At 42.2% G+C, this 26120-nt stretch overlaps 1 protein-coding gene across 1 annotated transcript in view; it reads left to right on the top strand.

Annotated features, from left to right (window-relative positions):
• The window catches only part of LOC116932721 (protein bunched, class 2/F/G isoform), a 28615-nt gene extending 4057 nt beyond the window's left edge, over window positions 1–24558 (top strand). The window contains 14 exon segments of the mRNA XM_045167124.1: window positions 5908–6058; window positions 16186–16442; window positions 19825–19995; window positions 20157–20279; window positions 20556–20899; window positions 20994–21138; window positions 21330–22956; window positions 23027–23151; window positions 23153–23227; window positions 23305–23475; window positions 23558–23662; window positions 23754–23927; window positions 23929–24000; window positions 24113–24558. Coding sequence (XP_045023059.1) covers window positions 5908–6058; window positions 16186–16442; window positions 19825–19995; window positions 20157–20279; window positions 20556–20899; window positions 20994–21138; window positions 21330–22956; window positions 23027–23151; window positions 23153–23227; window positions 23305–23475; window positions 23558–23662; window positions 23754–23927; window positions 23929–24000; window positions 24113–24283 — 3711 coding nt within the window. The 3' untranslated portion in view covers window positions 24284–24558.
• Window positions 24559–26120: the final 1562 nt, after the last annotated feature.

Below are 26120 nucleotides of genomic sequence, written 5' to 3'. Positions count from 1 at the left end.
GTCAATTTCCCCAAATAGGTCTTTAGTTTCTATTTTGTAGTCATTAGTTTTTTTGTGTGTGTGTATCGTTACCCATTTCCTTTTCCTATTTCTTTCCTCTTGTTTTTGGTGTGTGGGTGCACCTATTTTTGAATCTTGAGGCAAGATAACCACGTTTAATGAATTGCCCGACCATATTTCTTCCTGCATCCAGCTATTCCGATTGCTTGGAAGGCATGCTGGCCTCAGCACGTTTCTATCAATATGCTAACCGTGCGCCCGTGCGTGATCAAACAGCGTGATTCCAACCTACTGACACACAAAAATGGGATCTCAATCGCAGCACTGACTAAGTTCAAGATTTTGTTTTTGGATTTGGTTTTTGTTTTGTTAGTTGTTTCCTTTGTCCCTCCTTTTCCCACATTGTTGATGTTGACGTCGCTCTCCTTCACCTCACCCAAATAATTGTGTGCACCACACTCGTATACGCAAATGACCTGTTCTTTCTTGATATGGGCAAGCAAGAAAACGAGTGAGAATAAAAAAAAGCGTGTTTTGACCCGACGCTTAATGAGTTGAGCAGTGTGTCAAAGCCCTCACGCTGGTTATGGAAAATCATGAAAAAGCGTGACATTTCAAGGTATATGTCATGTCGTTAAAAGGTAGCTTCATTCCGTTAAAAACAAGAAAACGTAAAGCTTAGTAATCCAGCCAGCAGATAAAAATGGTCATATAAAGAAAACTGACGTGGTGGCATTCTTGTACTGCGTTGAATGCAACGCCATCAAAACCGAGTCAGCGTTCAATTCTTTGCCTGTGTTTTGGTCGGTGTGTCGCAGCGCCTTTTCAATCCCGTTTTTTTCTGTTAATAATTAAATTTTTTTTTAACGCAGTTAAGAATGTATTCTGATAGAAATCAACGCAGTAGATGAATAGCAGTTTGCATGGGTTGCAGCGTGAAACACTGCGGCGATAGATGGAATATGGGCCATACAAAACGGAGATTAGCGATGACGGAAGATGAGAAAAGGTCGTGAGAAGGTTTCCTTTTTTACATCATTACAGAGAGACGGCCACTGGAGGATGCAATCGTGTCTTTTGACGGTCTTCTTCTATTTGCGTGTGCTGTCGTTCCCTCGTCGCTCAACGGTCCCATACGGCCGAACGTTCACAGCTTCACGCCGTCACTGGTATTCGGTTGGTGTTACACAGTAATAGAACGTTGAAGGCACTGAATAGTAATAATCATTTGAAGAGGAAGATTACGACCGGCTGATGGTGAAAGACACCGACGAAATTCTTTTGACTCTCCGTGCACCGCAACTGGCCGGGGATTCCCATTCTTCTTCGTTCTTTCGTATTTACAGTCGGGCTCTTGGCTAGACTTAGGTGGGGGAGGAAGAACGAAAGGCATCACACGTTCCAGCGCGTGAACAATAGCAGGAAGAATGAGGGAAAAATAGGGGGAAAAGGCATTTTTTTGAATGAAAAGCAAAAAATCAAAAAATCAAAAATGCTTTTGGTAGACGGCATTGAAGTCTTGTCGGCGATCAGTCTGATTTATTCCCGACTATGTGACTCCACCCGAAAAGCCAATACTTGGGCTTATGTTTCTCTCTCGTTTTCTGGTTTCTTCCTAGCTCGTTGAACCTGAAGCGAGAGGAAATAACAAGAGAAAAACAACAAAACAACCAACCCACCCTCCATCCATCTATTCTCTTCCCCCTACGTTCCGCCTTGAGTCTCGTACCTCCCGCTGGAACAGTGAAACTTTGAGGTTTTTAGATTCGTTATTATGTTCAGTGTGTAAGCATTCGGCCTTGTTTAGTTTTTTTTTCCTTTTTTTTGTTTTTTCTTCTTCTATTTTCTTATGCCCTCCTATATACGCATATAAAAACAGCTTTCTTGACTCTGATAAGTTCGTTGTTCTTCGGTCGGTTGTGCCGCGCGTCTTCCCTCCGCACGTCGGCGGCGGCGTCCACGGCGCGTGAGTGATAGTTGCATCACACTACCACCATCATCAACAATAACTGCCCACCGATCGTAAGGATGGAGGCTGAAGGCGAAACCACTCTTGTTCCTTTATCATCTTCTTCTCCTTAGTCCTTTTTTTTTTTTGTTTTTTTCCCACTTCGTTCCTGTCGAGTTGGAAACTTGGATATGTAGACAATGAATCGATTATCTTTCCTGATTTTACCCTGGGATTTCGTTTTCCCCCCTCTCTTTTTCTCGTTACTTTTTTAACCCTCTGGTCTTGATTCTTGTTCTTACCTGTGGAGTATAGAGCCTCTCTCTTCTTTACACTTATGCGCAATTCCGGAGATTGTGCACGTAAGGCTCTCTTCACACATAAACATTAAAAATCAAAAAAATAAAAGGACCGGAACTCGGGTTAAAAACGAAAAGAGTCGGCCGTGGGAATCTGGCTCCCCTTTCCACTTTTTTTTATTTTTTTATTATTATTATTATTATTACTGTTAACATTACATCACAAGAGATATGTACTGCGTTTTATAGTTTAATTTCTCTAAAGGGAAAGGATGCTATGAAAAATAGTGCCCGTATTGCTTAAACCGTGCACTTGTAGACGAGCAATCATTTGCGACTCGCGGCAAAGAAAAACAGAGGAAACAAGACAAAAGAGAGGAATAAAAAAAAAAAAAAACAAAGGGAAGATCGCATCCTAAAGCTGCGTCCAGGCCTTCACAAAATCACCAGAACAATAGAGCTAAAGCAATCAATCTTCGCCAACAATCTTTTCGTTTTGTTTCCTTATTTTTGAGACAGCTCATTAGTAAAAACGAAGGGACACAAACTAAAGCGGCGTGACTCGTGTTCTTATTATTAAGAGAGCTTTCAGTTATGGTATTAGCCTCACATAGCGATCGTGCCAAGAAGCCGAGATAAAATCACACCGCCGATGGAAAATGGCGCATTCATTCCCAAGCGACAGACACCGAGCCGGCCGTCCAACTCACCGGCCGCACCATAAAGCCGATTCTCAAGCTGAACTTGACCAATTATTTGTAGACCGAGTGGCATTCCAAGTTGAATCAAATGGCCACCAATTTTTTTTTTTTTTTTTTTGAATCTCTGTCGTCCCCATCCGTGATGATCGAGTGCTATAAGCTTCTTATAACAGAAGAACACATAAAAAGAGGTTTTTCTATTTGGCGCCGATTGACGCCGAGAGATAAAAAAAAGAAAAAAAAAGAGAGAGTGAAACGTGATGTTCTCGGAATCGAAAACCAGTCGGAAGAGAAGGTGAAATATAAATAAATAACATAAAACGCATTTTCCACACCTGCCAGTCGCCCTTGTCCGGACGGGCTGGCCGTATATGGCCTTTCATCCCTGCTTGCGGTTCCACGTTTTTTTGTTTTTTCCTGTAAGAAGTAAAAACAAAAAGACAAAATAAAATAGAATAAAATAACTAGAAAGAACGGCCTCCCACGATCGGTCGTCATCCACCTCTTCTGGCCCTCCCCTCTTACCTCTATCTTCATTGTTACGGGGTTTCTTTACCTTATCATTTAGAAAATAGCCGAAAATTCATGAACGAAAAAAAAGAGAAGAGGGAGGAAAAATGTGCATGTATTCAACCCAACAAAATTATTATATATTTTTTTTTTAAAGTAGAAAATCTTCGTCGGCTACTTCGTCATCTTCTTCATCTTTTTTTGTTTTGTTTTGTTTTGGCTGCTCTTGCCTATACGCACTGTACACATAGCCCTGTGTTACACGTACGTACATACTTGTGTGAGTCGGGGGGGCCTTTGGCTGGAGCTGTTATTTTCCACTCGCCCTTACTATATCTTCCCTTCCGGCGCTCCCCTCCATTTTTTTTTCCCCTCGAAGTTCGTGCGTACGTGTAGATGTATGTGCGTGTGGTGTGTGTGTGTGTGTGTGTGGGAGAGTGTATGTGTGTGTGTGTGTTGGGGTTTTAATAACAGCTGCAAGGTAAGGAAAGGTAAAAGGTATGAGGCGGCATTGCTAGTGGGCTTCTCCTCCTTTCACCTCCCCTTTTTTTTCCTATCTACTATCTTTCTTCACCTTCTTCTTCTGCTTTCGTTATCCCTTTTCAAAAGTATTCAGCATTGAGGAATCTCCCTCGGTTTCTTTCCCCAGAAAAGCGCCAGTTGATCTTCAGTTATTCGCCGGTGAACAAGTCACGCTCAGCCGCTCTCTCTACTCCAGAGAACTTTTGATTTCTTTAGCCATCCGTAGCAACTCCTTGTGATTGGGACGTTACTTTCTACTGTCCATCGACCGATAGACTCGCATATCATCGCATCAGAAGCCCAGCATATTTTTGCGCTGCTGGTTGTGTTTTGTTTTTATACTTGCTTCAGCAACTAGTTGTGAATTGTTTGTCCGAACAATTTGTTAAAAAGCCATTGGATATACAATCAGGTGCACCTCATCCATTGATAACCAACATGGAATGACCCAGGTTATGATTAATTTTTGTTCTTTCCATTTCATTTTTCAATTTCAAATGGTTGAATAAACCCCTTGTAATAACCCAAGGGCATCGTCTTACTAGCTACCAAAGACGAATTGCACCATAACAAAAGGCGGTATGGCTGACTACATCACAACACAGACAGTATTATATAAAAGCGAGAGAAGGGAAAAGAAAGAATCAGCTTTTTTCATAAACGTATGATAAAGATCGGAACAGGCTGTTAAAGAGCTGCCGTTGTGGATGGCCAATTGACTCAGGGCGAAGAAGAAAAAAATAAGAATAATGTTGTTTTTTTTAGCCATGTGCACAGGTGGGAAAATTTTGTCGATGTTCGTACAATTTTTTGTTGAACGGCCTGAAGCAGGGTCGTATCGGTGCGTCAAGTTGACTGCGCACGCGCACGCGCTTCCCTCCGATGTGCGGCTCCTGGCGCATCTAATGAACCATCCACCTGCATTATTTTACATCGATAATGAGGCACACCGTGGTCGACAGGTGAACGCGAGAAACAGGATGAGGAAGGGATAGTGTTACTGAGGGAATGAGATAGAAATCCAAGCCAAAGGCTGGTGTTGTTATGGCGTGCTCATCATCCTACCAGTCGGTCAGTCGCATACGATGGATGATGGATTGTCGTCAGCCTATCTGCATGAATTTTCGGGCCAGCCGTACGTCCTTATTCCAGAAGCCAGTTGCAACAAAGTTCAAGAGTGACAAAGGGAGGCAGCTACTCAGTCGTAACATTTCCGCTCACTTTCCGCACGACATCCTCACTTTATTTCGCCTTTTTCCCCCTCTTTCAAACCCCCTCAATGTCCATCGTTTGAAACGTCCCCCCCCCATTACCTCGATCATATCCGCTACGATTACAAAGAAAGAAAACAAAACGTCGAAAAGAATAGAATTGCAAAGGAAGCATTATGCATGAGCTGCTACCGCTTGCTTATTGCGCAACGCAATGAGAATTAGATGAGACGGACATTTGAAAGCGAGATGGAAAAAAAAATAATAAATAATAAATAAAATCCATGCAGCCACTACCGAATTCGACCACCTCCACGCATGCATAATTGCATTCAACATCTCCATTCCAATCATGCAGTCCATCGATATTTTCATGATGAATTATGCAGTCGGCTGAGATTTGTTTTCTCGTTGCATCCTCGATGAGGCGTACCCCAATGGTCGATGAAGAAGAAAGGCAAGACAAGAAGGCATAACGGTTTGGCCTGTACGGTTCTGCGTCGCCGATTCCGAATGCAAATACGTTTAGAAACAGCTTTCAAGGCGGAAGGCGGAGTAGATTGATTCTGTTTCCAAGAAGATGGATGCCAACCTTTCTCATGTCCTTGTTTTCGTTTTTTGACTCCGATTGTGATTATATTCTAATTTTTGGGTTTTCGTTTTTGTTCTTGTTGTTCGATTTCCGTCATGAAACCTTGCCTGCCTCGGTCATTCAGTTGGTGAGTCAGCAGCGAGAGAATAATGACACGACCGCAGCTGCCTCTTCAGTCCTCTACCACTACGCCCCGCCGTTGCCTTTGAAATTGTTCACCGCGCCCCGCAGTCATCAGTTGAGCCGACAGAGACCGCCACCGTCTACCGGACCTGGTAAGAACATAATTACAAACAAACCACTAATCGAATGTTTTCATAAATGTTTAATCAAGTAATAATTTAATCAAAATAACCAAACGGGGTAAGCAAGCGCTAGAGAAATGCGATTTTTGTTTTGTAGAATGGCCCTTGGAATGCTAAACTTGTAGTAAGTGTTTTATTATCGTTTCCATCAATCATATGTAACATTGGGAGGAAGGTTTCTTTCGATGCCCGTCCGCAACAGGATGTGCCCCCAACAAGGTCGTGGTATTAGCACATTAATAATGGAGATAAGTCACATTTGTTGTCCAGTATGGCCAAAATCACCTTACCATACTTATGCAAATGCCATCCAAAAGTCGATTTATTTTTTTACCAATTTTTTTATATTACCCTATCTATCACAATAGAACGAATGCGATTACAATTTTAGAATGTATGTTTTGAGGAAGGAAAAACTTGCAGAAGGAAAGAATTGTAAGCGATCAAAAGTTATTCGCATTGTTTTAATCTATATACTAGTATCTTGGCTGCGCTTTTGTTCACGGTGGAATGGATTGAATTAAAACGAGATAGAAAGATTGTGAGTGGCGACGGTCGATTCTATTACTATCCCATAATCGACAATTAAGAAAAAAGAACTTTGGAAAAAACGCTCATTACGAGAGCGCCTGGAGCTCCTTTCAAATATCCAATCTCTCAAGCTATGGGTTGTTGTTTTCACTGCTATCTAGCTGCTGTTTGGTGTCTCAATAGAGGTGGGAAGATGGAAGGTTGGGTGGAGAAACGATGGCGGGGAATTCGGTCGTGAGCATTTCAATCTTAATTGCAACAGAGAGAGGCATTGTCCTTACGAAGCTGATGGTAGTTCCGCACCGCGTTCTTCGTCTCTATCTCCGAGCATAGAAACAGAAACAGGCGCAAGGAGGGAGGTCAATGGATTTTTAATGACCTCGTTACTTTCAACAGCTGAAACTCGGGATTAAATCCCTTCTCTAAAAAAAGAACAAATCAAAATGCTTTTCCCTACACATGGCTATCTACACAAGAAACTTTCATTAACGTGAGATGATGAACAAGCCAAAAAACTACGAAAGATCTCTTCTCTTTCAATTTTGATTGTGATTTTCTATCATTGTTTCGACTTTTCTTTATTATTCTCTTCAATAAGAGTCAGTGGGCGAACGAGAGGATCACGAACAGTCAAAATATCCATTTTTTTTCCATCTTTTAAAAATCTTCAATCATTTCATTCAACATCAGAGTAACCCTAATCAAAGAAAAAAAAAACAACATGAAAATAGAAAGCCAAATAGAGACAAGAGTGAGCATGTGTGTACACATAACGTAAAAAAAAAAAAAAAAAACAGAAAAGCACCAGCGCAACAATGATTCGTGTGGCGCCATATTTTCAAGGATGGACACCTATTCGATGCGAATGCAAACGCAATGGGAATCGGCGGCAAAAAGAAAAGTGATAGAGATAAACGAAAAAGGAAATAGTAGACGACCGGTTCGAAAAAGGCGTCCCCATTTTCTACCTTGGCTGATCTAAATAATGAGACGTTGTAGCTAAATAACAGAGCTGTCGGTCTGTGAACCAACCAAACGTCAAGAAATGCGAAACGACACATCGACATCACCGTGTCTTCTCTCACGCCGGTGATCATCGAAAGACTTCATCGCCCAACCCGATGAACCGTTTCATACCGTCGTCGTGATGAGCTTCCGTCGATTGTATATACTTTGAATGCAAACTTTCTAAAAAGGACATTTTTTTTTGTTTTTTTTTTTTTTTGCTTTATTATTTATTTTTTACCTGGTAAAACAAGAGGGCGATGCCACGGTTGCTGGTTATACGAACTCTCGATGATAATTTCTGACTAGCTCATTTTTATGGCACCATCCAAAACCTCTGATACAACAACAATGGCATGGTTATCGTTATATACGGTTCCGCTCAGCTCTTGCCCTGAAGCAAAGTTTTTTTTTGTTTTTTGTTTTTTTGTTTTTTTGTTTTTTTTTTCCGATTAAATCGTTTTGCTATTTCTCGCTGGTTTTCTGCCTGATTTACGCTAACAGGCTTTCGGGTAGAGGTCGGGGCTAATCGGTCATCCCTTCACCTGAACGAAAATGAAGTAAGCGAGAAGCAAAAGAGAGATTCCTCTTCATCGAACAGTAACGGAGGTGTAAAAGAAATGAAAAAAATGAAAATAAGAATAAATAGCGGGTTTAGAGGTGACGTCGCTTCCATACAACATCACGAATCCGGTAACGATTTGTTCTGCTGCGTAGTTCATTTTCGTAAACAAACTCTGCTTTTTCTTCTGCTCCCGTTCATCTTATAGTCCAATGCATAGCCAAACAATCCGATCTGGTTTACTGCAGTGAAGCACTGACAGCAAATCGGCAGACCAAATCCAATTTGCCAGATTTCTGTTAACGATTAGAGACTCGTGTCTCACCATCAGCACTCATCTAGATTGATATGCCTCACATTTTTCCTTTCTTTCTTCGAATGAGGCGTTCGAATGAAAGCGCACGATAGACAATGCAGCTATAGCTGTACCTCACCATCCTACCGACGCCACTTTGCAAACACTGTCTTTAGTGTTTGAGTGTAACGGATCTTTTCAATGCAATTAGATTAGTGTCGCTCTAGTTGCACCTGTCCGATTCATGGATCACAATCTTGGGTAGTTTCATTTGGGAGATCTAAGCGAGAACGCCAGGCTATATACGTCACATCGGAAAGCCGTTTTCTTAACTTTATGTTACCTCTTATGTTGATTGCTTTCCTACCGCAACGCTAGGTAATTAGTTATGCTTGTTCATCGATGGTGGAAAATTGGTGCGTTTTCCCTCTTTCTTATCTGCCATGTTCTCTCTATTTTACGAGCTCTAGAGTTCTATAGCTCTGGCGTATCTTTCACCTTTCATTACGGCAAACGTGCAGTTTAATTTTAGAGAACACACACACACACACAACGGTAGCTTTGTCACGAGTTTGTTTTTCGCCTCATGATACAGGCTCTAGCCGGTGCGTATTACCATTCGCCTTCATTCTTCTTAGTCACGGAAACAATGAAAGAGAAAAAGCTTAGCCACAGCGATAAAAATAGATAATCCCACTTACGACACGTCAACTCATTGCCGTCTAGTCAATTGCAATTCTGGCCTTCCATTTCTGTTTTTTTTGTTGGTGACCTACAAAGTTGAAAAGCAGTCAAGTGGTGGAAGGCGCTGCTGTCATCCCTTTAAGGTGAACATGTGCCCGAGTACGTTCAAAAATTCCAGTATTTCATTCGTTCCCAATAGTCTTTTATAGTGTGGCATGAAAAACAAAAAGAAAAACAAAAAACGGGATGTACGATGGAGAACCCGATGGGTTGAACTCGCTCAATATCCATTTCGTCCCTATCGAATTGATGCCGGCTCATGAAGAAACCATGTCAGTCAACGACGACCAACGTACGTCTCGTCCATTATCGAGTCATTCCATGTTCGAAATATTTGGCATGATAAATTACACGATAGGGAAACCAAAATGTTCTTGCAGCAAGAGATAGCCAACCGTCTAGATTTCCAGGTAGATACTTCCCCATCAAAATCGGAGAAAGGCGCTCCTTTATAAGTCAGCTATATACTGATGCGCAACATTGAATCAGACTGTTCCGCTCATCAATAACAACTTATATAACTGGTAAAACTGGTAAAGGAGGAAGAATTCCTAGATGCAGATGCTTTTCGCCCATTTTTTGCTTGAATGGGTTGGTCGACAGTTTCGATGCTACTACTCTAAATCGCCTCGAAGACACGCGCATAAAACTATATATTTCAAAGAAAAAAGGTGCACCAACACGCCGTCAAAGGCGCTTCAATTATTATCATAAAAAGGATGCAAAAAGACCACATGTAAAAAGAGACGTCGTTCACTTCTAATACTTTAGTTGTAGTAGCCGGGTGGTCGTTTTTTTGTTGTTGTTTTCTTCTGAGCTTTAATTCTTTATTTATGACGAGATGAGAAGAATAAAGGGTTAATGGAAATAGCAAAGATTCATCTGCACGATCGTCCGTGACTAGAGGATGTAACACAATGTACACATGACCAACCATGTCGGTGGGCCCATGTTTTCTCATTTGATGCCGGGCGCCGGATCATGCATTTGTCTGATATTGCGCTCCTATCGTCCCTCTTTGCTTTATATTATGCGGTCTTTTTATACGCCATTTTCATGCAAATTCAACGATCAGGGATAACGATAGATTGTTTCTTCTCTTGCACAATTTTTCTCGTAGCAATTCTTTATTTTATCGACAGTTGGATGCTCAAACCAAATTATTTTTAAGCTCGAAAAACTGAAATCGTTAAAGACGCTAACTGCTGGATTTGTTTTCTTTCTCTTTATCTTGGCCATCTTTGTGAATATACTGTAGTTATAGGACTACCGTGTGCGCTTGTTAACCAGTTAAGGAAACTGTCCTCAAAACTAGCAGACAATAAAAGAAAAAACCTCTTAAGGCCAGCCAGTTAGGTTGAAAGATTGCTCACAAAAACAAGCCCGTTGGCCCATTTGATGTCCTATAAAGCCTTACTTGGCGTACTCTCCGCTACGATTGACAGTTGGACGCACTTGAATGACACAAAAGCTACAAATAACAGGTTAACAGAAAGAGATGAATGGGCACGATAGTTTGGTCTTTGGTGGAGGAGATATAGGCAGACGAGAACGGAGACAGCGAACGAAACAGTGGGCTAGAAAGAGTCATCGTCGCTGTTGCATCCAAGACTCCTTAAATGATCGAAACGAGACGCCTGCCAATCACGGTAGTCAAAAATGGTGAGGCCAGTAAAGACAGACGGGTCTATGAAGTCCCAGTGAGGGAATAAATTAAGACAAGAGACCCACTTTACCCAGGTTTCCCACGCAAGCACATCTTGATTGATGCTACACACACGAAAAGAAAAAAAGAAAAAGACTAAGAAGAAGACGAAGATGAATTCGTTTGTGAAAATAAAGATTTAAAAAAAACAAGAAAAAGAAAAAAAAAAAAAAAAATGCGCTTGCAAATATACAGTACGTCCATACAATGTGGGATAACATAATAACAAGGGGCTAAATTAAAACCAGTGGTGACAGTCATCAGAAAAAAGGAAAAAAAAAAAACAAAAAGTAAAACGAGTCGTGATGATGTCTTTGAGCAGAATTGTGGCACGACGTAAAGGGCAATTGAAGAAATCAGCAAAGAATCCCAGTGATTATCATAACGTTTGTCTACGTGGCGCAGCTGCTTCATACCCCCACTGTGCGCGCAATTGTGCACTTTTCCAACGCCGACCATAAGGTGGTAATGAAACCCCAGGATGGACGGACAAAGACAATGAAGAGGAAAGAAAGAGAAAAACCGAGAGAGAGAGAGAGAGAAAACGTAAGCGAACATGAGTTTGAGTGCTGCGAACAATCAAGAAGGCGGAGCAAAAGTCGTCGTTAGAAGATTGCGCCTCGAGTTATCATTGAAGGCGGTAATGCGACAGAGTCTTAGCGCTTTAAACTCTTTGGCTTTAAGGCGGGACCAATAAACCGAAACCGGCTGTAGTTGACTGGATTTAAAGTCCTACCAAGAAAAACGAAAAAACAAAAACAAAACATACTGGAGAGTGTTTCACTGGAATTTGTTGATTGCTCTTCTTTTTGCCTTTAGCGATTTTTCACACGACATCTGTCATTACTTGGCACTCGGTACACAAGTGAACGCACAAAGAAGAGGCCAATCAACTTGGGGATGAGCGTGAAGGATTGTATAGAGAGGATCATAGGTCATCTCACCGCTCGCTGCAGCAACTGCCGACATGCCGAGTCGACAAATACAACTTCCTTAAAAAAAAAAAAAGAAAAAGATGAAGAAGGAAAAACAAAAAACTCGATAAAGGAAATATATTTTGAGATTTCGCACGATGAATGCGCGTTGTGTATGGAATTGTATAGCGTGTAGCCAAAAATGTACCGGCTTCAGTTCTTTCACAGCCGGTTATCCAGGGTGTTTGGCACTTACCTATTTTGCTTGGTTTTGAAAGAGGGAAACAAAAATGTCGCGTCCTTTTGAAAACGGTTCCGCGTAGCAGATGATAATAGTATAGTAATCATCGAGATGACGGTGATGAATATAATGACAAAGACCCGAAAAACGATCATAGGTTTTTGTCTGTCACAGTTCCGCTCGTGTAAAAGCTGCATACTAAACTAGACACAGGTCTCAGGTCTCTTTTTATTTCTTAAGTTGCGGGATGGCTTAGGATTTGCCTACTTTGAGGCTGTCAAAACTGTCAAGGGGGAGAGGCTGGATCTATACGGACTCTGCTGTACACATTTCCGTATAATAACTCTTTCTTAGTCCCGCTGGGATTTCCGAAGACTGACACCGTCCCAGTGCGTCTATAGTTGGCCTCATTTCCCAAGAATCAGAGACACTATCTACAAGGTGTTTTTGTTTGGTTTTTTTTCGGAACCATCTCCGCTCGTCCCTTAGAATTTCCATTTTCTTGTTATTTTTACCTTCGGTTGGGGTTTTGTTTCATCGTGTCGTGTTTCTTTTTTTTAATTTCACCTTTCAGCTCCCTTTCAAGAGTTTCTCTACTTGCTAAAGAGTGCGGTAGTGGACTGGCAGTCTGGTATCAAAAACCGAGTGGAAATAACGCCTTCGCTGTTACAACGGCTCGCTTTGCTTCAATCCGAATGCAGTCGTCTCTCTCTCTCTCTCTCTTTCATTCCCTCGTTGTCTTGTTGAACTTTTCCGCCTTTTCTTGTCATTGTGCCCCGTCGCGATGTCTTGATAAAATAAGGGAAAACGACAGGAAAGAAAAACCCCGACCAATTATGGGATCTTTCAAGATCTTCTCCCAGAGATTCTTAGTTCCCCTCCTCTATCTCTTTCTACCATTCTTTCTATTTACAAACACACGTATCCTATTTGGGATGGACATACAGCCTTTATATATGTGTCACTCTCTCTCAGACGCTGCTCGTGGTCGGAATAAAAACAGCCGTAAATATCCCGGGTTTAAAGGTGCGCTAGACGAGGGCGTTCAAATGTCCAGCTTTTCTTTTTTAGCCGTTTCGGGCGGGCGTATTATTTTATTTATTTTTTTTTTTCTTCCGTGGTTTCGCCACCACCGATGCCGCTGCCGCCATTTTTCAAGAAGAACTCACCTGTAAAAAGAAACAAAGAGCCCCCTCTTCAACCTATCGATATGCTGAATGTATTTTCGACAATAGTGGCCTACCGCACCTACACCTACATCTACATCCTCATTTCTCCTTTATAATATAAAATCACGCCCTTGTCGGTGTTTCTTGGCCCCACCACCCTCCACCCGCGCAGTCACGAGCGCAGACGAAATACAAGATGAAAACGGGAAAAGAATGAGAAATATATATATATGAAATCACGTATTTGTAGAAAATCTTTAAGAGATAAGTGGAGAAACAGAAAACACACACAGACGCATGTACATTGAAAAAAGAAAAAAGAAAAAAAAAAAAAAAACAAAAAACTAAAAAAAAAAATAGTCCCAGAAAACAAAAGCGCTTAGTGGAAAGAAGACACTTGTTTGGCGAACAAAATAAAACAAAAAACACCACGTGTTATTCTCTCCATGATTTTCCTATCCCAACAGCTTAGGACAGCCACTATCGAAGTATGCTCGTACATTACATTTATGTAAGCGTTGCGTGCGCATGAGTACTGCGTTCTCTAAAGTGGGCGCCCTATTGCGATTTTGATGATTTAGAAGAGAAATTGAACGTTTCTCATTCTCGCGCTCAACGAGGTTCACCAGAGTGCGCTTCGATCTTCGCCAGTTCGTCCCGTGTTAGCCAGCCCAACCCTCCTCTGTTCGGTGGTTCATTGTGTTTGAACCTGAGGTACAACAAGCGCTGGCGGGAACCTGGAAGGCACCAGTCGAGTCCCGTTTGTGAACGAGGACGGGTCTGTCTTTGCTTTCTACGTCCTTTTTCTCTTTCTTTGTATCTTGTATCAACCGGTGGAGTTTGACGGTGGAGTATATACCCCGTCCTCGTGTACGTTACAGTGTTACACGCGTTTGTCGCAAAAGTTCCAGTGTCCAATGTTTGTGTGCGTGGTGTGGCATTTTCTTTTGAAGCTCGTCACGGTCCGTTTTCCGTTGTAGTCTTTGCATCGCATTTGCAAGAATGCCGTCCATTATTCGGATGGGATTTTGTTTTTAGCTGTGACCAAATGTGGGTGCCATCTTCCTGACGCAATGTCTTTCTCTCTCCGGTTGCCCAGCTGACCGCTATTGGCAACCAAACATTCGTGACACGTCCAAAGAGAGGGAAGAAGACAAATAAAAAATTTCAAAAAAAAAAAAACGCAACGGCTGGAGAGAGTGACTAACCCCGGCGGCCTCTATGTCACACGCTTTGCTGCTATCGGTCCAATCTATTAAACATCAACAACACAACCAGCAACATCATTTCTACGGCAAACAAACAACGACATAAAAGTTTCCCGTTTCTTCTATCGAGAAAAAAAAATGTCGGCAGCCGGCCAGTAGACTATAAAATAAATTTAGAAAAAAAAAAAAAAAAGGGAACTAAAAACTCGTAAAGTCTCACAGTAAGGAGGACGCATAAAACGGACACGATCATCTCAGGATTTGTTACTCACAAGACGTTGCTTTTCTGTTCTGTTTTCTGCCGTGCGATCGTCTTCAAATTCCGTTTGTGACCTCACAATAACGTTGGCATCTTTTGTTGATCAACGCCAAGTTACAGCTGCGAACAATCGGTTGTCGGCATTCAGAAGAAAAGAAAAGAAAAAAAAAAGTTAAGTCTTGCGATTACTCCGCCATTTTGCATCACACACTCGATAAGGATATTTACGTAGAAGTCCGTTGCATCAAGAGTTTGGGGGAGGCCTTTCATCATGCGCGCTGTAACGGTCGTGAAGGGGTCGCCTGGTCCTCTCCCCCCAGCTCTCCCTTCTCCACTCTTTGTGTGTTAGTGGCCCACTACCAAGCGCATCTGCTTACACAAAAATAGAAGAATAAAAAAGGAAAAAAGAAACAAGAAAAAAGAAAAAAGAAAAGAATCGGCTGTACAGTTTGCTGCTGTTTTTGCGCGTCCCTTATTTAGCCGAAATCTAGGTGCGGAATTATTCGTTCAAGTGCTAGTTGCGGGTCTATCGTGTGCTTGTGAGAATTTAAAGCGAATAAAGAAGACAAAAAGTACGTGGGCGTAGGTTTATTTCTTTATTTTTCTTTGCGCAAACTCGCCACTGCGCCGTCACCAATCCGCACCCCAAAAGTCCCGCGCCAATGGGAATTCGGGAAAACTGCGGTGGAAATGCCCGTCGTCATGGCCACAACCGTCAGACGCATCAAGCACGAAATGAAAATTCGGCGCTCCCTGTCAATGGCTCCCAGTAAGTAACGACATGTGAACTGAGCCAACTGGCCATTGAAATTTGATTAAACAGACAGCGAGAAAGGAAAAGAAATTGAGGGAAACTTAATTCTCCGTGTTGTGCTCGCATCACGCTGAAAAATGAAAAGCCTGCGAGGACAGGAAGATGCCTGTAACCGGTTGATTACGCACGCACAAGCTTAAACAGGTCGGAGGCTTAGTATGCCTTTGCGTGCTTGTTGACACTTTGGCTTAGCCATATTGACAAGTTTGTTACTATTGATATGTATACCTATACGTTTATCCTACCTAACCGAGACCCGCAGTCTCTTCAGAACTGACACGCAGCAATACAGAAGCCCATCTCTTTCTGACATCCTACTCCTCCTCCTCCTCCTCCTCCTCATCGTCAGAATTCCATGAGAGAAGGATAATTAGGGTCAGTGAGTTGGAGAGCTATAAGCGATTCGGTTGACTGACGTTAAAGAAATGATTTTCAGGGAATGACAGTAACAATATTTTCACTCTTTGGTTGTTAACTGGTTAAATAATTTGTTTTTCCTTTTTGTCTGTTCTTGGCCGTGCGTTTGAATTGCGTTGCGTCACTTTGTTCTCTCTTCTTCTTTTCATTTTTTGTTTTGTTTTTTTGTTTTTTTTTTTTTTTTTGTGTGTGTTTTTCACGTGACTATTTTGAACATATTTTGATTGTTGTAGAAGCGGATAGCCAGTCGGGACCTTACAAAGCTGTTCCAGCGCCGAAGCCGCTAGCCAATCCTCCTCCGTATCGTCAACCGCCGCCGCCAGCTAATTCATCACCCGTGCTGGCCGCTGCACGGCCTCATTTACATCACAACGACCCGTCTGTTGTTACTTCAGCCGCTGCCTCAGCCGCTGCCAGCACTGCCGCCGCGTCCGAGTCGAATCCAAAGAGCACCGGTCACGGACTCTTGGCGCACTCTTCCAAATTTCCGGTATGTTTAGTTTCTCATGCTAACAGCAAACTCGCCAGCGATAGGTCGACTACGGTACCGTCTCCGTCATGTCTGAGACGACTCATGATATTGAATGAACAAGACAAGGGCATATAGTATATAAATATATATTTTTGTTTGAAATAAAAAAGAGGTTTTCTTTTATGTGCTGTAGATGCACGAACTTTCTAACCTCTCTATCCACTTGAATATCACCTGGCTCCCTGCTTCAAATATTCTTCTAGATGCTCAATCTTCCCTTTCTTCAATCTTGATGGCCAATTTGAAACGTTGATAGCGATAGCGACCTATTTCGTATGCAGTGCGTTATACTGTATGCATAGCGCCGCGTATAATATATACCGGCGTATATCTATATTTTAAACAACCTACGGTACGTGTCCTTTTCCCCAGATTATACAAACATGCTGAGCAATCACCTTAGCAGCATCAACAAAAACGAGGAAAGACACAGGGTTTATATATTCATTATGTTTGTATTTATCTTCCTCTTTTTTACGTTATCGTGGGCTTGTTTTTATGTGCGTGCGTGCGTACGTGTGTGTGTGTGTTGAACGAGAGTAATTCCATCATCTTCCTCCTCGCCTTTCCTCCCCCTACCCCGTCCCCCTCTTTCAACGAATCCGTCTGCCCCATAATTGCGCGTTTCCACTGTGGAGCAAGACTTCAGAAAAGTGACGTTTTTTGTTCGTTCTTACATATTACGATGTGTTCTCCATCGTTTTTTGACATTTGGAACGTCTATCCACGCGATTGCCAAGAGATAGCGCCCGCTGTTGATCAATCTCGTCCGTCTGCTGTACGCGCCGGAATAATAAAAAACAAAAAGCCACAAAAGAGGCAAATGTTCAATTTCAAATGAAAATGTTAAAGCTTGGGAACGAGCCTCAGGCGTAATTCCCACATGGAAACAGCCCAAACAGCATATTGTTTTCTGGTTTGGTTTTTTTTGGGGGTTGCTGGATTTAGCATTGAACTATAAACAACAGAACCGATTCAAAACAGAACACACACAACAAAAAAGAAAGACAAAATACGATACAACTCGGAATCAGGTAAAAGCGTACACAGGACTTTGCTTTAAGAGAGCGTGTCATCGTCATGTTTTATGATAATGCTAGGAAAAGAGAAGGGAACAGACAGGCAGCACGCGGCAGCGAATCACAAATGTTTTGACACTCGACTGTCCCCACGGTTAAAATATTTTTCATTTTTGTTTGTTTTGTTTGTTTTTTTCATTTTTTCTTTTGTTTTTCTGTTTTGTTTTTTTCTTTTGCTTTGTTTACCTTCCGTGACCGGTGCCGCTGCCTTTTTCAGTTGTGCATGGCATTCCGCGTGCCCTCTCACCGTAATCAAAGCAGAATGAATAGACATAGCCAAGCCGGCCAACGAAACAAAAACGAATCGCGAGACAGCCGACTCGACATACAACTCAACGAGAACAACAAAACAGATGGGCTATGCCCCAAGACAGGCCAAACCAGTCAGCAGGAAGTCGAATGATGCGAGAAAAAAACCAAAACAAAAAAAGAGACGGACAGGAAAAAAAGATAAAGAGAGAGAGAGAGAGAGAGAGAAAGAGAAAGAATAAGAGGAATCCCTGATAATTTATAGATGTTCTTTTTTTATCTAGTGTACGTATATATTAAGATACGCACGTTATTCATCTATTTTTCTTTCATTAATGTGGTTCGTTGCTCGCAAAGAGCACACGAGATTTATCCGTGCACATATATTACTTTTTGAGTATCCCGGGCTGTCCGTCTGCAGATTACATGACGCGCTATTTTGTTTTCCATGACGCCAACAGCATGCAGCCCGTGAGCCAGCTGGATAGCTGATGAATGAAAGCCGCTCTATCCATCACAAAGAAGAAAAAAAAAAAAAAAGGGAAAAGAAAAAAACCTTATCGAATCACTTTTCGAGAAATATATCTTGATTGTGCCGTTGTTGCGGCCACGCGCGCACTTGGCCTCTTCTCCGTCTGAAGTTTAGATGCGGGCCCCAATAGACGCTTTACTTTCCAGGAAATGGACGATTGCGGGGTGCGGAGTAAGTGGCCCGTCGTTCTAGATAACTCGAGATCAAGGTGAAGATGTCGGTGTTCTCTTCCATCGGTCACGCTTTGTTTGCGCTCTGCATATGTATTCCACAAAACGTGATGGACTGATATGAAGCTAACAGCACAAATAGGAGAATAAAACGAAACACAAAGAAGAAATAATTCTTGGGAGTATGTACTTAGGTGCAGTAGGTAGTACATCCGATTTTTCTTGTAGGGACGTGGCTATGAACGTGTGAGGGCCGGCAAAGCGCAAAAAAGGTGTGCCAGCCTCCAGGCGGATCTAGGTTTCATTATCCCTCGTGATTCCTTGCAACTTTTTTTTCCCCCCCTTTCCTTTCTTATCATGAGTCTAATGTGTGGGTCATTTGGTATATTATTCGATTACCCTTAAAAAAAAGAGCCGTGCGAGCTACCTCAAATGTGTGTAACTGGAACAAGCCGACAGCGAAGCCAGTAAACTATTCTTAGTCCCAGGGTCTTGGATGTGATATTGCCATCGTCTAAAGGCATAGCATTTCAAGCGATCACCTTAAACTGTTGATGGCAGGTTCACTGCTAGAAAACAAAACAAAAAAAAAGACATAATAGTCCTTGGTCATTTTACGGTCCACAATGCGTTGACTGCGCATCGTGACCCGTCCCTTCACAATGCATGTCCATTACATGAATAATCCGTAACCGCCGCCGGATGGGTGACGCAATACCCAGATAAAATGAAAACAGGACTTCACTCTGCGAAAGGAGGATGAGCCAATATTATTTTAGAATGGACCAAGAACGCAAAGAAAACTTTAAAGAAAGAAAAGAAAAGAAAAAAACTAGGGGAAAGACGTTAGCCTTGGTGATAACTTACCTGCATTTTTTTTTTTCTTCTTCTCTCGCTGTAAAAGGGAACCGCTTTTTGTTTTGCGTACAGATACCTTCGTCTGCGTTGGCGTGTTTAGCCATTTCGTTTTCTTGGCCGCCTTACCTGTTGACCTTCTAACTGTGACATTTTGCAAATTGAAAAAGCAAGAAATACCAGTCACCATTCGGTATGCGTTTATTGGTGTAAATCTTAGTTTTTGAAAGACCGGTCACCATTATAGGAATTCAATGCATCAGTCAGTCTTTATCTGTAGATCTCGGACTTGCAAAACTCTTACTTTTATTGAATTTTCCTGTTTTGTTTTTGTTGTTGTTTCTATCAGAAAAAGACTCTATAAAAGTCAAATACCATGTTAGAAAGATAAAAATAATACCAGTGCCGAGTTTTTTTACACGTCTGATTGATTTTTGTTTGGCTTTTTCTTCTAGATTGAACGTGAACTTGTAGTCACTACTGGAGATAAGATTGCCGAGGTAGGACGCATTGAACGCATCGGACCCGAGTCTAAAACGTCGTCAGAGAACAAAAATTCTGAGACAGAATCCTCTAACATGCAAACCATAGTGACGCAGTCAGCCTGGAACGAGGAAAGACGCACGGTCAGTTTTTTGTTTTTTGTTTTTTGTTTTTTTACTTAACTTTTCTTTTTGGAGTTGAATTTTCAGTACTAGATTTCACTAAGACCAACCATACCTCGGCAATTAATATAAAAAAAAAATGCCGATTTTATCACAGTGTTTTTATGTTTTCTTGACTACAGATCACGCAGGGGCGAAACGGCGAAGTTATTGCCGGAGCACCTCACCACGCTGGGCACCATTACCCGGACGGATACGATCATGTCTCTGGCTCCGAGGAATTGCATCGACCCGCCTCATATATGGTATGCGACATTTTTTCACGGTCACTCTAGCTCGTGTTCTGTTTAAACCTGCATTGCGTTCATTAGCACTAAAGGAATTGAAGGGAACCGTTGGCTAATTTGGGATGGCAAAGGCGCTGTTAATGATTTCATTCATAAGCATTAGTTGAAGCAGGTAGCTACGTGTTGAAACACAGCCATTAAAGCTGGCCGTGGACTGTTAAAAGAAGAGTTGTCGGTCATTTAACCAAGTCTTAAACACCACCCCTTTCTCTATGTTGGTCATTCATTATACAGCCAATGCATATCCATTATACGGGATGGCGCCAGGAGAACAACTACGTTCCTATGAATTTTGACGGCCGCATTCAGCACCAACAGCAGCAGCACCAACAGCAGCAACAGCACCAACAGCACCAACAGCATCAGCAACTGCACCAGCACCAGTCGCAACAATCCTTCGGTCTGACCAGTAATAACGCTACGGCCACCGGATTGGGCGATCATTCTCTCAGTTTCGACTCGCAGCACACGGGATCTACAAGTCTGCGCGACCCATTCGCGCCCACTTCTCATTCCAATTCCTCCCATATGACTCAGTATGAAATTCAAGTCGACAGTGAGCGAGCTGATAGGCCCAGGTAGTTGCACTAAACTCTTTGTATACAAAATTTAGCCAGCCTCATTGTATTCATCGATCATTTCTTATTTGATGTTTGGATATGTCTGCAACAGCAATGTCACGGTAGCACCATGGAACAATCAAGGCAGCGATACGTCGACTTTCGACCGTCTTCGTGACACCTGCAACAAAATGTTCTTAAGGGACGGTCACCTACGTGGATCGTCTCAGTTTGCTCTATCGCCCACGTTGCCTCGGGTAAATTCCCACCATTCATTTCCGTTTCTCAGCTCAAGCATTTCTCTTGCTCATTTCTTTTTTTCCGCTCCATTTTATTCATACTATCTTTTTTGAGAAAAAAAAAATATATATACAAAAAAATGTATATAAATAATAATAATAATAAAAAAATCCTTAAGCTAATCAACCTGGATTTCCACCTCCTGTAGGCAATGGAACGACTGACCATCGATCAGAGAAACGGTGTGGAGCCTTGCACCGTGGCCAACCCTAATAACGAGGCGTCGATCGCTCACTCACACGTCCCATCGGACAAGACGCAGAAAGAAGAAGTGGACACTACAGCCGGCAACAACAAGAATGGTTCCATGCGCAAGAAATTGTCTGGCAAGACCTATCACCACATCAAAGACATGTTCACCACCAAGTTTAACAAATCGACCAAGAGTAAACTTAACGGTACAGAGAACAATGCGGGTGCGGGCCAGGATAATACAAACAGCTCGGCTGCCAATACGGCCGCCGCTGTGGCCGCCGCTGCAGCCGCCGCTGAAGCCATTGTCACTGAACACGGAATGGGGACGCAGCAGAACGGCACTTCCGGTCACCTTGGTAGACAGCCTGACCCAGTCCACTCAATCAATCAGCGCATCAAGAGTCAACTGACTGGCCAAAGTAGCAGCAATCACACCGTCAACAACAACAACCCACAACAGGTGTGGGGAAGCTACGGCCGCCAATCAGCCAGAATGGAAGCATCCATCAATGAAAGCGATGCCAGCGCATTGGCTAAGCTGACGCTGAGTCCCACTCCTAATGGTTCCGAATCTCTCGCACCCACCCAAAGCCCTTACAGTTTACGACATAAGCCATCCGTCACGTTCCGCATGGATTTGAATAACGAGTGTCAGTACAGTGGTGGAGACAATTCATCTTCTTCGGTGGCTGCTTCGGCTGTTGCCGGCACGGCCGAGCCGGCATCTCGATACCAATCGAGGAGTGGTCAGGGCCAAGTGGTCCTTTACGACGACACAATGCATTTCCCGCAGCACCAACAGCCTACAAAAGAAGGACCATCTAAAAGTTCGTACGCCGACCATGACTCCTCACTATCCAGCATTGCATCAGCCGGCCAAGGCATGAAAAATCGCTCTGTATTCGGCTACAGCGACTATGACGTGCCACAAAAATCCGTTTCGCTCAGTTCACCCATGATGAATGAAGGCGGTTCATCGAGTGGCCATCAGTCGGCCGGTAGCTCTTCCGACTTGGACAAGCGAAGTGGGCAATCGGTGAGCACCACAGATTCGGGCCTGGGTGTTTTAACCGATCCTTCGGGTCAGCGCAGTCGCGTCAACTGCCAACAAAATTACCAACTGGATACGAGCACGGAAGCAGAGATGTTCGGCGGACGGACAGGCCAGCTGAATCATTCTTCGTCAGACTGGGCTGACGCAGCCGATCGTGAAGTGAACAATGTGATGGAGATGAGAAGCTACCAGTCAAAGAACTCACAGCAAGGGCTCCAATCAGCTACCCCACCTCTACCTCCCCTGTCGCCCGATGTTTCTCCAAAACCGACACCCAAGTTGCAGCAAAAGTTCAATAACAGTAAACCCGATTTACTCGAACCCACCAATGGCCACAGTCCGATGGTGCAGCGCGTCAAACCTACAACACCGGCAAAGCCTATGGCCAATTCTCACCGCGCAAGCGCAGTTATCGAAAGCCAAACAAAGCTTGGACATCATGCAAAACGGCGTGGTGAAGAAAGCAAGAGTTCTTTGGCATCGAAATCGTTTTCCTCCGCTAAACTAAGGAGCTCCAAATCCACTGGTTAGTTTTCTTTTCCGGCTGTTGCAGTTTTTCTAAATTTGTAATATAATATCCACTAATTTGAATGAAGGAGCATTACATCCTCTAACGGCTCTACAAGAAGCTCTCGATCTCGGAGACATCACGTCCACCACAACAGGCCTCGACTTAGACGCCGATTCAGACTCGAGCTCGTCGCACAGCGACGATGATCTGAAGTACAACGATGGACATGAATGATTCCAGGACGATCCGTCGTCAGTTAGAAGGACTGGAATCCATGTATTCAGAGGTGAGTGCTTATTTCTATGACATTTCATTTTTCTTGATTTTCCTATTTCATTTCCAATTAACATTGGTCGTGTTTAGGTTTTGAAAGCCTTGCACAAGAAATCAACTCGATCAGGACCGTCCGACTATAAACTGTCGAAACGAAGAATGTATGGGAGCGTTTCTTCTTTACCCAGCTCCGTCTGTAGCCGACCCGTTTATCGTGATCGCCGGAGGAACGAAGAACGCCGCCGTCCAAAAGAGTCCAAGGTACCAAGCCTCCCCGTCACGAATGACAAATTCATCCTTCTCATGTACTAACGTTGTTTTACATTTATTTTAACGCCATCAGTCTTCAAACAAAAGGTTCCAACGTTTGGAATCACACGTTGTGACACTGGCTCGAAGTGTGGCCCATCTCTCGTCTGAAATGCGAACCCAACACATAATGATCCAGGTGAGGCTTAGATTTCACGAATATCCGGAATCTGCGTGTATTACATTTCAAGAACTATGAATCGATTTATTGGTTACTGTCACTTATTCAGGAAATGGAGACCATTCGAAGTGAAATTGCCCAGTTGCGAACCATTCCCATGAGGATGGGTTCGGGAAATCCTTACAACACCGGAGCCAGTGTTAAATTACCCAGAGGTTACCGAGTGGATCGTGACACTTGCTGGCAAGGTGCCGTTCCTGCTCTAACAGATCCTTCACGTGTAAAAAAAGTTGACCAGCTTCTTCGGTGACGAGCCACCCCTCTTAAGGATCTTCCTCAAGAAGTTAGGTTATGAGGTAAACCTTAAAATTACATTTCAAAATTAAATTTCGTTTGCAATACTTGCCAGGTGCGGTCATCTCATTCGATTTATTTGATGGTTATTTTTATTGTTATTGACCATTTTAGAAATACGCTCCGCTGTTTGACCAAGAAAAGATTGGCATGATTGAATTGCCCTACCTGACCGAAGAGCGGCTGCATAAAATGGGCATCCCTATGGGTCCCCGAATTCGGATTTTGCAGGAAGCACAACTTTCTATCCGCTCCGACAGCATGAACGATTACGGGATGGTTTAAAAGTGCAGATAGATTTCAAACTCGTTTATTTTTCACTATTGTTTTGTATTTCGTGAAAAAAAAATAAATAAATAAAAAAAAAAACAAAAAACAAAAAAAAAAAAAAAAACGAAAAAAAACAAACAAACATACCATGTAATCTTCCGCTCTTGAATTGCGATTTACCGTTGACTGTATCCATTGGTCGTATTGGTCTCTACAAAAATCTCTAACTGCGTTTTTATACACTTCTCACATGCTTCTCAAATATCGAATACATTTTATATCAAAGTTGTCACTGAACTGGTTCTTGTTGCATCATTAGTCCAGTTTACTTTATGTGTGGAACTTCTTACTTTTAGAGTTCAACCTGATCCAAGTTACACATACAACAGATCGCAAACAACGAAACATTATGACGCAAAAAGAATCGAAAACAATTCATTGTGTAATAACAAGCGGGGGGAGACCTGAACTATGTGTCGACCTTCAGTTTATTAGCAAAACTTAGCCAAGGGGGAAGAGTGATCCACCCCTTTAGTCTTAGATCTTTTCGTCCTCTTCCTTATTAATTTAGGTCGTCAGAGTGGGTTAAGGTCCGTTCAGACTACACATTTTTTCCCGGATTCCGGAGTAAACGACGAAAAAAGTACCCGTTCACACTGTCTTTTTATTTTACCGGAGTTCTTAAAGTGGGTGACAAATCAAGAAGACGTTGCCAAGTCACGCTGCGCCATTTCTAGCATGACTTTAAATCCAATTTTCCTAGATGGCGTGTATTTTTTCTAAAATCTAAAAATAAGTAAAAAATTAGTGATAAGTTATTTTTTGATGAGTTTTAATGACTAAAAATACAACACAAACCTTTTGGGTTTTGGCATCTTGTTGGGACACAAATTCGTCTTTTTTAGCACTTTTAAGCACTTTTCTTGGAGGTTTCCTGTTTTCCTTGGCATCAGCCATTCTTATCAAAATTGCCACTCAAAACAACACTAAACAAATTTCAAAACTGTTGTAATTAAAAGTGACGCAACCCAAACAACCTGACTCAGTTGCTAAAACCACTTTTATAAAAAGGTTGCTGTTTAGTCCTGTCATTCTCTGCATGAAAAATATCATAGCCCACTGGATGTAATAGTTAAAGCCTGGAGCTTCCCTATCTTGCCCGTTCAATCGTTTTGACGCACTCCCTACCTCCTTTTTTCCAACTTGGAATGGACTTCAGCGCGTTCTACTGGTGTCGAAGAACAACATTTTTCATAATATAAACATGCCGTTTTTACAAATACTTCGCTATATATATAACAATTGTGTTTTACGTTTATTTTCAAATTTTTTCTTTGTTGTATGAATACAAATGCAATGTAATTATTTTTTGAAATTTTCGTTTATTTAATGTAAATCTTGTATAAAATGGTGCTAACACTGAAAAAAAAGGCAAGAATCAGATAGGGTCTGAACCTAATACCAATTCTCATTTAATGCACTTGTCAGACGCGTTAACCACTCAGCTATGCTATACCTAAAATATATAATATAACTAATAAGATAACTCTACTACTAATAAGAATAATAATTAGTATTTTTGGATTGAAGATTTTTATGATTGGCGGTGAAATAGGACCGAAACGGAATAGGACTGGAGAAATAGGACTGGAAATTTTCAGTCCTATTTCTCCTGTAGAAATAGGACTGGGAGAAATAGGACAACTTAATTAAACTCAACTAAACAGGAGAAGACTTGCAATGAAAAATATTCCAAACCCGTAACTTTTGTCTTCAATTTCAACAATTTCAAAAAGTAAAAAGAACTCTTAACATCAAAACGCTAAAACGACAACTAACTGTTTTGTTTGTT

Source organism: Daphnia magna, unplaced genomic scaffold, assembly GCF_020631705.1.
Source record: "Daphnia magna isolate NIES unplaced genomic scaffold, ASM2063170v1.1 Dm_contigs141, whole genome shotgun sequence".
Taxonomy (NCBI): Eukaryota; Metazoa; Arthropoda; class Branchiopoda; order Diplostraca; family Daphniidae; genus Daphnia; species Daphnia magna.
The sequence above is the reverse complement of the archived record's forward strand: the minus strand, read 5'-3'. Positions and strand labels throughout refer to the sequence as shown.